Source organism: Marmota marmota, unplaced genomic scaffold, assembly GCF_001458135.2.
Source record: "Marmota marmota marmota unplaced genomic scaffold, marMar, whole genome shotgun sequence".
In the NCBI taxonomy this organism is placed as follows: domain Eukaryota; kingdom Metazoa; phylum Chordata; class Mammalia; order Rodentia; family Sciuridae; genus Marmota; species Marmota marmota.
In genome coordinates, this window is record NW_026000211.1 from 29,560,639 (window position 1) to 29,573,723 (window position 13,085).

The 13,085-nt window shown below is 41.7% G+C and overlaps 1 protein-coding gene across 8 annotated transcripts in view; it reads left to right on the forward strand.

The window, feature by feature from the left end:
• Nucleotides 1–988: 988 nt before the first annotated feature.
• LOC107142568 (leucine-rich repeats and immunoglobulin-like domains protein 1) overlaps nucleotides 989–13,085 on the forward strand; it is an 83,219-nt gene continuing 71,122 nt past the window's right edge. Inside the window, exons 1-2 of one of the 8 annotated variants that reach the window (XM_048791751.1) lie at nucleotides 989–2,688; nucleotides 6,220–6,415. Coding sequence is in view for 4 of the 8 variants with exons in the window: in XM_048791755.1 (XP_048647712.1) it covers nucleotides 12,582–12,715 (134 nt within the window). In the remaining 4 variants the exon portion in view is untranslated. Of the gene's footprint in view, nucleotides 2,689–5,147; nucleotides 5,475–6,021; nucleotides 6,416–11,218; nucleotides 12,716–13,085 lie in introns of those variants that run through there. The other 7 variants (XM_048791750.1, XM_048791752.1, XM_048791749.1 and 4 more) reach the window with 7 other exon arrangements.

Consider the following 13,085-nt stretch of genomic DNA (forward strand, 5'->3'; position numbering starts at 1 on the left):
TATATGCAAATATTCCAAAATCTGAAAAGAAAAATCTGAAACGTTTCTGGTACCAGTCTTTTCAGATAAGAGGTACTTATTCTGTACTAACTGTGCAGATCTTTAGTTATAGATGCATAGGAGTTACAGTGAAGTAACATTAAGATTGTTCTTGGGCTGGGGATGTGGCTCAAGCAGTAGCGCGCTCGCCTGGCATGCGTGCAGCCAGGGTTCGATCCTCAGCACCACATACAAACAAAGATGTTGTGTCCGCGGAAAACTAAAAAATAAAATATTAAAAAAAAAAAAAGATTGTTCTTTTAAGATTAAACCCTACAAAATATAATTCCTCACCCTGTATTGGCTTATAACTAAATCTTGTCTTCTCAAGAAGATCTGATTGTAACCCAATTAAAAAAAAAAAACAGTGTGAGGAAGTGGTGAGGGGAATGGGGGCTGGGAGCCACAAAGACCTTGAAAATGGAGTCTTAATTGGCTTTCTTCAATTATGTAATGTGGTCTTAAATTTAACGAAGTGGAACTATTCTTTTAAACATAAACTTTTCTTTAATACTGAGGTTTATATATAACTTACAGTGTAACTGTAAGGCAGCACATACTATAGCTTTGGACTTATATTAAACTACATAGAATTTATTGATGTTTGATGAATTAGAAAATTAGGTCCTTTTTAAAGTTTTTCTCAGCAGTTTATGCCCTGAACTCTTTATTCGAATATATCAAATGTAACTGAAAATTTTGAATCATAAAAGCAGTTGGGTTTGTGTTTTTCTGAAGTCTTAACCAGAAATGAATTTTATAAATCATGTCTATGGTTTTCTTTTCTGAAAACCGGAAAGCCTGTACCTAATATTTTAAAATTATGACCCAGTGCTTATGGGAGTTTAAAAAAAAGGATAATAATGATGATGATGTATATTTATGCATATAATGTAGCATAGTGAAGAAAAAATTTAATCCTGATAAGCAATTTGTGAGAAATTTTATTTTCGTAATTTATAGATTACTTGTGTTATATCAAAAAAGTACACTTTATATATTTAGATAATATATTATTTATGTAATGTATTCTCTTGCTGATGCTGCAGCATAGACACACATTCTAAAACATCCTGATAATGGATATTAGGAAATGTCTTGGGTCACCTTATGTGGTTAGAAGTTTTATTGAAATATTTCGTATCTACTTGATCTCCCAGTGCTGTGAAATTGTATTATACTTTGCTCTGCACCTAACATTAATTGAATGTGTTGTTTTCAAGGACAGATATCTTTTTTGTAAGTTTTGTCCTAAATGTAGGCCTCTTTAAATTTAAGCTTTTTATGACTGTAGATAAATTAGGAATTTACATTCTATCCTAGAATGTGATGGTACTTATTAATATTCTTCTCAAAATGCCTGATATTTAGGGAATTGCATATATACTTGAGATTATTTTTTATTAATACTTTGTGCTCTTCAATATTCATGTTTTTTACAAAATAAAATTTTGTTTTTCACTGTACAACACTTTCTAAAGAGTTTATGGGAAGCATGGATGATGTCTTTAAGTCTCAAATACATACTGTTTTATTCACTGTAGTGTCCATATATGTCCTGTGTATATATACATATGGGATTATTACTATACAAAAACATTCTATATTTTAGATTCCTCCATTCCCCAGTAGATTTTAATAAGTGAGTTCTCCTGACTACTGTACTGGATAAAGACAAATGTAAATTAAAAGAGAATGTAGCTGGAGGGTGAGCCTACATAATTAGGCTGAGAGAAAAGTAACATCAGAGTTAATGCAGAATGTCAGAAGGATGGAAGAAGCCATAGGATCCAGTGGAAGGGGAGATGATTTGCACTGCAGTGATTAAGGAAGATATGAGGGAGATTGAAAGATGGCTCTGGTTGGGAAGGTGACAATGAAGAGCATGTGGACTTAAAAGGAAAAGAACAAGTGTGTCACATGACAGTTTTATTCTCAATGTCATTTAACATTGTAGGAGCCAGGGAATGTTTATTGTTCATTCATTTATTATCCATACAATTAATATTTTTAGTTCTAAACAAGCACTTTTTTCACCTTTCACCTTTTTAAGAAATTTGGACTATGGAATTTTGCAGTTCATGAAATATAGACTCCTCACTTAACATAAAAGGTAGACTTTGAGTTACATTTACAGTTGGATCTTTTTTTTCTTATTGAAATGGACTATAATTTTATTTCAGCTTTTTGAAGATATTTTTATAAACTTTGTTTCTATGACTGTAATTTTGGAGAAGAACAGGGTGGAAACATTATAATCATTAAATGAAAAATATAAAGATATTTCAGAGAATTGTTGATTTTAATTTTTTAGGTGATAATATTTAATGGACCAGCTTACAGTTAGTGTCAGAAACAATAGGGTAATAAATGAGGGCAAAATTAATGCTGTTGGTGATAGCTACAGAAACAGCTGCAATCCATGGAAACTTGTAAAATTACTCTTCCCTGGAAAAGTTGATTAGTTAGAAATTAAATATTAAATGTGGTCAGACTTTGCACAAAGTATACAGACCTAATCCATTCTTTTTTCCAATATGTCTTACCAGCTATAGGGAAAAAAATCCAATCATGGCTCTCAATACTCCAGGGATGGGATCCTACTTTCCAACCATATCTGAAAAGTGAAGGGTCACCCAGTAGCATCAGGTAATTGGCTGCCATGTGCGTGTCCTCTATTCTTGGGTAATAGGAGAAAAAGTGGTCAAATAATTTTATTCTATCTTCCCCACTTTTCTCAATTCTTCCCAAATGAATACCAAAAAGAATTAGTTTCCATTTCGAATATTTGATTCCTTTACACACCACCCTGTGCTGCCCTTATTCTGCTTTCATGAGTAAAAATCCAAATTCATGTTCTTTAGATAATTTTGCTTTAGAAGATACCCAAATTACTGATTCCTACCCCCCGCCCCTGCCCAATTGGTAAGCCTTCAGAAGAACTAGGGAAGTCAAGGCCAAATTACAAAGCATGAATGTCATTTTCTCAGAGGGCTTTTTTGTACATAATAGCTCCTTCCATTTTTATGCTGGAAGTTTTAGATACTCATTTTTGACTGGCATGTCTATAATTTACTTTTCAATAGGATGGATTTTTAATGTTGTGTACTACTTATTTGAATATTTTACTTCACAGAGTAACCTTGTAGCTCATACAAATATTTAGAGAATGAGAATTTAATAATATTCTTACGACACAGACAATGATTGCTTTCATGTATGTTTCGAAAGTGTGGTTTAAGATCTTGCTTTTTTTTTTTTTTTGGCTGCCATAGTTATGGTGTCTTATCACAGGATTATAGTAATTATTTTGTTCAAGTCTGGTATATAATTTCTTTATTAATTGTACTGTCTTTTCTATTCCTGCACTTCAACATTTTAAAAATTGTATCAGCGTTTGTACTATGTAGAACTTTTACTGAATTTCTTCATTATTTTTGGATAAGAAGACTGGTATCAGAAATTAAGTCACTTGCCTGAGGACCCAGCAGTTGGGAGGAGCAGATTCATAAGGAATGATACTTAAGATTTCCATGGTTTTAGTAGCAATGTTTATACCTGGACTGTGTAACCCAGAGGCCAAGAGACTGGGCTTGTGGTGTGCCTGGCTTCATGTGCTTGCAGTGCTGCCTGCTCCTAATGGCCACAGAAGCCATCGGTTAAATGAACCAGTTGTTCAGTGAGAGCAAGAAAAGGAGTGTTTGCACAAACCACCTTTAAGATTTCTGATCCTTGGTGAAAGTCGGTGGGTTTGTGAATTATTAACAGGAGTGTACATGAGGAAATACTGGCTGTTTAAATGTTATATATAGTTTTTATATAAGGAAAGAAATGAAAGCTGACTAGACCCTCGGCTGCTACCTTTTTCGGCTGTGGGCCTGCTCTCAGCAGAGGCAGGAGGCTGGCCACTGGCAGACCACACGGGCACATGGGCACACAGGCATCATGTCAGCTCATCACTCGCAGTCACATTTTGCTTAGAAGGCAGTGGAAGTGTTTTGCAGCCTGTTGGGAGGTATAAAGGTGAAGGTATAAGTTCCTTACCAGTGCCCAGAGTCCTGGACAGGGACATGGGAGGGCTGCCCGTCTGCTGGGGAAGGTTGTGTCATCAGAAGAGTAGTGTAGCAAGTCGGTGAGAGCTAGCCTGAGAAATCTGTCCTGTCACTTGCCCTGGGCTTGCAGGTCCTTCTTTAATTTGTCACTACACAGAGAGCCATCCACTATGGCTTTGATTTACACAGAAGGGTGTCCCCTTGGTGGAAGCCAGGAAAGCTCATTGACAGAGCTCCAGCTTAGCACCCCATTGAAGACTTTGAGTCCTGGGGAGAGACTTGGGAAAAATCCATCTGTAAACCTGGTTTCCACTATGCACAGATATTTCCAGAGTCCCCAGAGCCTCATACAGTTGATATATATTTAATTTGTGCTTATTAGTTATACATGACAGTAGAGTGCATTTTGACATCATACATACATGGAGTCTAACTTCCCATTCTTGTGGTTGGACATGATGTGGAGTTTCCCTGGTCGTGTGTTCACATAGGAACACAGGGAAGTTCTGTCCCATTCATTCCACTGTCTTTCCTGTTCCCATCCCTCTCCCTTCCCTTTATTCTCCTTTGTCTCATCCAAAGTACTTCTATTCTTCTTTACCTGCTCCCCTTATTGTGAGTCAGCATCCACCTATCAGAGAGGACATTCGGCCTTTGATTTTTGGAGGATTGGCTTATTTCACTTAGCATCATAGTCTCCAGTTCCATCCATTTGGAACTTTACCGACAGATTCCCTAATTTTGTTTTTCTTTATGGCTGAGTAATATTCCACTGTGTATATGTACCACATTTTCTTTATCCATTTATCTGTTGAAGGGCACCTAGGTTGGTTCTATAGTTTAGCTATTGTGAATTGAGTTAACAGTTGAGATTAATGGGCTAATGATTTCATCTGACATTTACCTGGAAAGACGAATTGCGACTCACCTTTACTGGGAGTGGTACTAGTGGTGGTGTGTGTGGCGGGGGGCAGAAAGTGGGAGGCTAAAGGGGAAGGGGGGAAGGAGGAAGATGTTGAGGAAGGTTGGAGCTGAGCATAAAGAAGGCTTCTTTATAGCTTCTTCCATGCTGGCTGGAGTTGCCTGCTGGGTGAGGAAGTGACACTCAGAAATGCCTGGGTTCAGTTTCTTTCCTGCGGGGTCTAAGCCTTGCTCATTTCCAGTGCATGAGCCATGCCTGACCTGGGAAGGGAGAGAGCAGGTGCCTCGTCTCCTTTCCCTGCCTCTTGATTGTCCTCAGGTGCAGTGCCACTTGATATTGGCTGTTCTGCAATACTTGGAGAGCATTATTCTCAAACTGCCAGGATTACAGCCAACATAGACCATGGGCCCTGCAGCCAACCAGCCAGCCTCTACAGCAGTGGCAGAGAGGAAACTCAAGCTGTAAATAAATCTCTGTTTGGGGGCTTTGTAGTGGCAAATGATGTGAATGAGTGGATTGTAAAGGGTGCCTGGTTTTATATGGCTGTGAATACCCAGGCTGTAGATAAATATTGACACCAATGGTGGGACAGGCCTACCATTTGTCTCCTGCCCCTAGGAAGAAAAGCTCTTTTCTCAGGTGCTCGTGACCTTATAAACCACCCTGACAAGTCAGTGCAGGTGCGCTCTGTGCTGCCACTTGGGATTTGAGAGTGGGTGGTTTTCATCTTGGGCTTGTGCAAGCTTTAGCCTAACCATATCTAAACTTGTTTTGGCTTATTGATCCCAGTTGTGTTTGTTGCAAGTAAATGTTTCCAGCACAGTTTTGCCAAGTCATGCTTGTGTGACCACACAGACTGATCTGGGGTGGGAGCTCTGAGTGGGGGGGGGACTTCAGAGTGGGAGGCCAGTCCTGGAGACTTGGCTGAAATAAGGGTGGAATCTGATATCTGGATGCCCTTCTGAGCCAACTGGGCCTGCATCCTGAACCATGCTTTCATCTCCTATATTTTGGGGGCATGGAACAGAACCAGCCTACAATGGAAGAGGGTGCTGGATTTGCTCCTGTGAAGTATGCAGCAGCAATCGGTACTTACCCCAAGGCTGTTGTTCTTGTGGGAGCAAAGTTGTGTAAGAGTTCCTTGATACAGGACAAGATGAGCAGGGGCTTTGACAAACTCAGACTTAATTTTGTCTTCTTGCAAAGGTGATGGCTAGAACTGGAGACTGTGTTCATTGAATAGAAAGCTGTGAGCAGAGACTTCCCAGTGTTCCCAGGGCAGCTGCTGCAATGGATGTCTGGGCTTGGTGTGAACCATGGGGTTTGATTTCCTGCTCAGACGTGAAGAAGCCCTGTGAACTGAGTCAGCACAGTGAGGATTGAGTATCTACAGATCCACAGGGTAAGGGTGTGTTTTTTACGTTTCTGTAAGTGGGACTATCTTTTGGTAAGGTGGTTTGTTAAAAAAAAAAAAAAATAGGACTCACATTCAGTAGGTACAGTAATAATTATTGGCTGAGGTACAGTTTAGGAAGTAGAATTTACTGCTAAGATCCACTTTTTTTGGTACCAGGTTGAACTCAGGAGTACTTGACCACTGAGCCCCATCCCCGACCCCATTTTATATTTTATTTAGAGCCAGGGTCTCACTGAGTTGCTTAGCATCTCACAGTTGCTGAGGCTGGCTTTGAACTTGTGATCCTCCTGCCTCAGCCTCCCGAGTGGCTGAGATGACATGTGTGCGCCACCATGCCCACCTGACAGGATCCACTCTTAAGACAAATGCCTTGGGAGTAAATGACCTGGAACTGCACACGAATGTTGTTGAGTGTAGATACAGAACATATGGAAGAGGTGAGGCATCTTTTTAGAGGCCTTGGTGAATGAATGAGTCAAAACAAACAGAACTCCAAAGAAAACCACAGCCAGGTTTCCAATTGACATAAAGCTTGACTGTATTTAAGGATGGAGGTTGCACAGAATATCTGATGCTTTATCCCTGTCATTTCATGGCATGTGAAGTTTCTTTTCGAGGGCAGGTATTGAACCCGGGGCACTCAACCACTGAGCCCCATCCCCAGCCATTTTTTTTGTATTTTATTTAGAGACAGGGTCTCAGTGAGTTGCTTACAGCCTCGCTAAGTTGATGAGGCTGGCTTTGAACTCATGATCCTCCTGCCTCAGCCTCCTGAGCTGCTGGGATGACAGGTGTGCTGAAGTTCATATTTTAATCAGAAACCAGTCTGTAAAATAGTGCCTGCTGAAATGCCGTGTTGTCAAACCCGATTTCATATCTTCTTAGCATTTCAACACCCAGCAGTTGAGGTCTTCCCACTGCCCCACCGTGGTGGGGAAAATCGTCTTTCAAGTTGAGAGTGTTTGGTTATGTCATAGTGTTATAGAAAGAAACACTTTTGCCTTTTGGCTCCAGCTGAGCATTTCATAGCACATATAAACCTTAAAAAGCCCCATGGAAAAATGGGCAGCATGAGATCCCACTTTGATAACCCAGCCACTAAAGTCTGTGACTCACTGGGCAGCTGACCTTGCAGACCTCTGCATCTTCTTTTTTTTTTTATTTTTTTGGTTCTGAGGATTGAATCCAGGGCTTTGTGAATGTGAGGCAAGCACTCTACCAACTGAGCCATATTCCCAGCCCTTCATCTTCTTTAAAATACTTAGCCAGAGATACTAGTGCAGCTCTTGAAATGTTGTGGGTAGATTCTGTTTCTCATTTGATTGGTTGAGAGCTTTCAGTATTAATTATTGGTACAGTATTAATTATTGTAGGTACAGTATTAATTATTGGCTGAGATACAGTTTAGGCAGTAGAATTTACTGCTAAGATCCACTTTTTTTTGGTGGGGGGATACCAGGGATTGAACCCAGGGGCACTCAACCCCTGAGCCATATCCCCAGCCCTATTTTATGTTTTATTTAGAGACAAAGTCTCACTGAGTTGCTGAAGGTCACTTGAATCTCTGGATTTGAGTGGCCTTCATTTTTTGGTTGTGGGAGAGTCCAGAAAAGGGAGACAGGTTAAGCTTAGAAAATGTTTGAAGGAACCTCGCGCTTCATCCAGGGCAGGACAGCGTGAGTTTTATATTTGCTTTATAGATTCTAGACGCTCAGGCTTCACACAGGCATGAAGAGAGGTCACGGAGATGTTGTGGGGGTGATTTCCATTTAAAGATAAAGGACCTGGGCAAGTAATGGAAGTGATGGGGCCACCTGTGGGCCTGTGGGCTTTCTTCTCCAGGGGATTCCTTATGAATGGCTTCACTCTTTTGTCCTTTAATTTTTTTTGTAATTTGGTATAGAGGTGGGGGAGGAAGGAGAGTCCAGTAACATTAAGGTAAGCTGTTGTTTGTACAAATGTATTTGCTTAAGACAATCCACTTTCATTTCCTTCTTTGTCTGCTTGAGGGAGGGAGACAGGCCACTTATGATACATTGGTCCCTTTGTAATCCAGAAGTAGATCTGGCTAGAATCCCCACCTAACTACTTACTTTACTAACAAGAACAAAAGCTTCTGATCACTGGTGTGTCCAGAATCGAGTCACCACCAAGTTTTATTTTTTTTTAATCTTTTGGCACACATTTCTGTAATAGGAGGGTTTTACACTGATATTTCCTCTGATTGGATTATGTTGGTGAATTTGTCAGAATGGAGGTTAAGTGAAAAAGGCACAAAATGCCTTGACTGTTTCCTGATTCCTGGAAACTCCTGGGTGACAGTGACTTTTAAGGATTCAGAGGGAGAGAGTGGTTTTTTTAAAAATTTGTTTGGACCTTTTTATCTCCGTCTTTGGCACCCAGAGGAGGAGTATTACATGGTTAGGGGTTCAATTCCTGAAGAGTCCAGTTAGTGGCATCGGATTTTCTTATCCTTTTATCTCAGGGAAATCCTGGGGTATACCTTCTGCCAGAAAGACAGGCTTGGCATTTGCCATCTTGTTCCTGTGGCCAGGAGTACTTTTATGAGGCTATGTTAAAATAGTTATTTTCCTCCCTGTGCCCCAGGTGTGGGCCCAGAGTGTGGGAAATCCTGAGTGTTACAAACAGACTTGTGCTAGTGGTGGAGAAGGAACTCAATCACAGGATCTCCTAGGGGGTGATTGTGTCAGAATGTATGCAGTTCTGAAGCATGGTACCAGGAAGTCTTCCCAAAGGTTACTGGTTTGCATTTTTTTGCCCTAATTAGCTATACATGACAGTAGAATGCATTTTGACACATCCTACATAAATGGAGTATAACTTCTCATTCTTCTGGTTGTACATGATGTAGAATCACACTGATTGTTAATCGTATATGCACATAGGGTAATAATGTCTGATTCATTCCACTGCCCTTCTCACCTCCTTATCCCATCCCTTCTCTTTACTCCCCTCTGCCTAATCCAGAGTACCTCTGTTCTTTCTTAGCCCTAATCCCTTCATTGTGAATTAGCATCCATATACCAGAGAAAACATTTGACCTTTGTTTTTTGGGGGGATTGGCTTCTTTCACTTACCATGAGAGTCTCCAGTTCCATCCATTTACCTGCAAATGCCATAATCTCATTTTTCTTTAAGGCTGAGTAATATTCCATTGTTTATATGTACCACATTTTCTTTATCCATTCATCTTTTGAAGTGCACTTAGGTTGATTCCATAGCTCACCTGTTGTGAATTGAGCTGCTATAAGCATTGATGTGGCCGTGTCACTGAAGTATGCTGATTTAAAGTCCTTTGGGTATAAACGAAGGAGTGGGATAACTGGGTCAAAAGGTGGTTTTATTCCAAGTTTTCTGAGGAATCTTCATACTGATTTCCATAATGCTTGCACCAGTTTGCAGTCTCACCAGCAATGTACCTTTTCTCCCACATCCTTGCCAACAATTATTGTTGCTTGTATTCTGGATAATTGGTCTGCATCCTTTCTGGATGCACCCCAAATGAATTAATTTTAAAGCTGCAACGTGTCTTTAACAGATAGACCAAATCTTACTCTGGTGGTTGTGAAGGTAGGTGGACTCCTGAAAGTGCACATTTATAGGGGCAGAGGGTACAGGTGGAGGTGTTAAGAAAGAAGAACCATAATCTGTAAGCAGAAGCACTTGGAGAACCTCAGATTCCAAATTTATCTACTTGAGCGAAGCATCTTTTTCCTCAGCCTTATCTATCTCTCGCTTCCTGTCCACTTTGAGTTGTTTTCACTACTTCAGAGGCAAAAGTCTCCACTGCCTGCCTCCTGAGCATGGTTTTCATTTAGGAGACTCCTCCATCCCTCAGCTGGGAGGACCTCCAGCTTCTGAGCCAGAGCTGAGCACCTTGTGCTCCCGGGATCAGAATGGTTCCCCTCTGGTGCCATGGGTGCCGCCTCTCGGGCCTGCATGGCCTCCTTGGGGACAGGGAGGCATGGCCATCCTAAGTTCTGCTGGACAAGGTCCAGGATGGGGAAACTGTGGTGTGAGTGGTAGATTTGCAAAGTCCTGTAGAGCTTAAAGACTCTGAAAGGGTAGCTTTGGGATTCCTTTGTGGAGCCTGTAGAACAGGGAGGCAGTCCTGAGCATCAGGACTCACTTCTGGCCCTCTGCTCTCCTTTGCCGTTTCTACTGAACCTCCCTGTAATGGCAAACCCAAATGGCAGCTTTATGTGCATCTTTACTGCTGATGATCCCAGGGACGTTCCCTGGGAGGGTCAGGCCCTGGGAGGGTCAGGTCGTGGCAGGTAGCTAGCTCTTCCCTGCCCAAAGGCTGTTTGCTTGTTTAGTATTCACCAGCTGCAGGGCCAGTGTGCCAGGGTGCCTCTTCTTAATTAAATTAATTAATTTTTAGGGGCCGATGATGCACAGACCATGTAAATGAGTGACAGTTAGGGAGATTTGTAGGCTCCCCCGCATGCCCCCAGGACCAGCCTCCACCAAGCCCTCCTAAATAACAGAATCCATGATACACTTAATGGCTTCATGGACCAGACTACAGTTTTGGTAGGAAAACCAGATCCTAGACGCTCCTGTTTTAAGGTATGATCCACTGCCTTTGGTGATGGGAAGAAAAATGGTCTGGGCCTCTTGATTATTTAGTTTGGAGGTTTTAGGTAGATGTACAAGGAGATACTCTGTTGCTATGGAAGTCAACTTTAATGGCCCTATAGATGAACACTAATGAGGGACTTGGCCCTGGGTTTGGTGGGGGTTCATAGCACCCTTGGATCACCTGCCGCTTGGGCTGAGGGTCTGGGGTGTGTCTTGCTCTTCCCTCTCTAGGGGGTCCTGGTTTCTTCGCAGTTTTATTTGTTAGTTTTACTTCCTAGGCTCCGTGCCTTGCTTTACCCTTCCCCGCTCTCTTCTGGAGAGAACAGTGCTGTTTTTCCTTTCTTTCAGGGTCAGCCTAGAGAGGTCTTGCATTTTTTTTCTGATAAGCCTTTCTCATCGCAACTGCTCTTCCCTGCTTTGGATGTCACCACCTGGACTCAGTGTTATCCACACCACGGATGGCAAATTCAAACAGCCACTTGGATAACTAACTGCCAGTGATCCCAGAGGGCCTGGCTGAGAGGCAGTAAGGAGTGGTGAGGTCTTGGCACATGGGCTGCTTGCCAAGCGTACGGAGCCCATTGTCGGTATCAGCAATGCTGTCCTAGCTGTGGTTTTTAAAAGAAACTGAAATATTTATTGATTTATTTGGGGAAACTTCAGGTGTTTCCAACTCGTGTTCAATCAGAAACCAATTTCCCTGCATCCTGATTTTGGCCTAAGAGCTACCTATTTTCATTTTACCCTATGCTTGCCACCCGAGGGCCTTTGACTACGGTTATTTGGTTAGCAGTCTTTACCTGACCCATAGGTTATGAGGTCCTTCAGGTCAGGGACTTGATCTTACCTTAATTTATATCAGAATTTTTGACAGTGTAAGTATACATGGTAAGTGCATGCTCAAATATCTGTCCAGTCTGGCTTTTATTGGATACCAGAGGAAGAAGATATGTGTCTGTCCGACAGGACAGGGAGAGAGATATGAACTTAGGGTGGAGAAGCCTCGGACCTCACAGAGTTACACAGGCAGTTAACTTCTAAGGTGTTATACTTCAGAGGCCCACACTGATTTGCTTAGGAGATTTTAAGGAGTGAAAATAGGCAGTGGCTTTGAATCCTTATATGGCTGATATGTGTTATCTCCTCCTGAGTCACCTCCCTCATTCCCGCAGAGAATGGTCTGTGTCATGTTTTCACAAATTGAAATAATCATGACTCTCTACTGAACTCTCTGAAATGTAATTGACCCAAAGCTCACAAAATGAGCTGTATGAATGGTGTTGAGATTCAAATCACTTTTCTTTTTTGGTACCAGGGATTGAACCCAGGGACGCTTAAACACTGAGCCACATCCCCAGCCCCCAGACTCCCCTTTTTTTTTTTTTATTTATAGACAGGGTCTCACTAAGTTATGTAGGGCCTTGCTAAGTAGCTGAGACTGGCTTGAACTTGCGATCCTCCTGCCTCAGCCTCCTGAGCTCCTGGAATGACAGGCATACACCACCACACCTGACTGAACTCATTCTTTTGCTTGATATTACACGGGATGTCATCTGTCTCCATACCCCAGGGCAGGGAACATTCACTGCTTGGCTTACTTAATAGAGTGGCAGCAAGTACAGCATCTTCTCCTGAGCAGGAATCCTGGGGTGAGGATGCTAGGAGAAGATCAAGTTTAAGGTGCAGTTTTATCATTCTATAATAATCCTTTAATGTGTATTCTCAGGCTGTTTGGTTGTGGTTTTCATTAAAGGCAGGAAAGCATCACTATAGAAAAAAAAAGAACATCTGGTAATCTAGGATTTTTTATTTTATTATTATCATTAATATATTTTGGACCCCAGGGATTGAACCCAGGAGTGATTAGCCACTGAGCCATATCCCCCTCCCTTTTTATAGTTTATTTAGAGACAGGGTCTCACTGAGTTGCTGAGAGCCTCACTAAGTTGCTGAGTCTGGCTTTGAACTCACATCCTCCTGCCTCAGCCTCCTGAGCCCCTGGGATCATAGCCAAGTGCCACCATGCCCAGTAGAATCTTTTAATTACTTG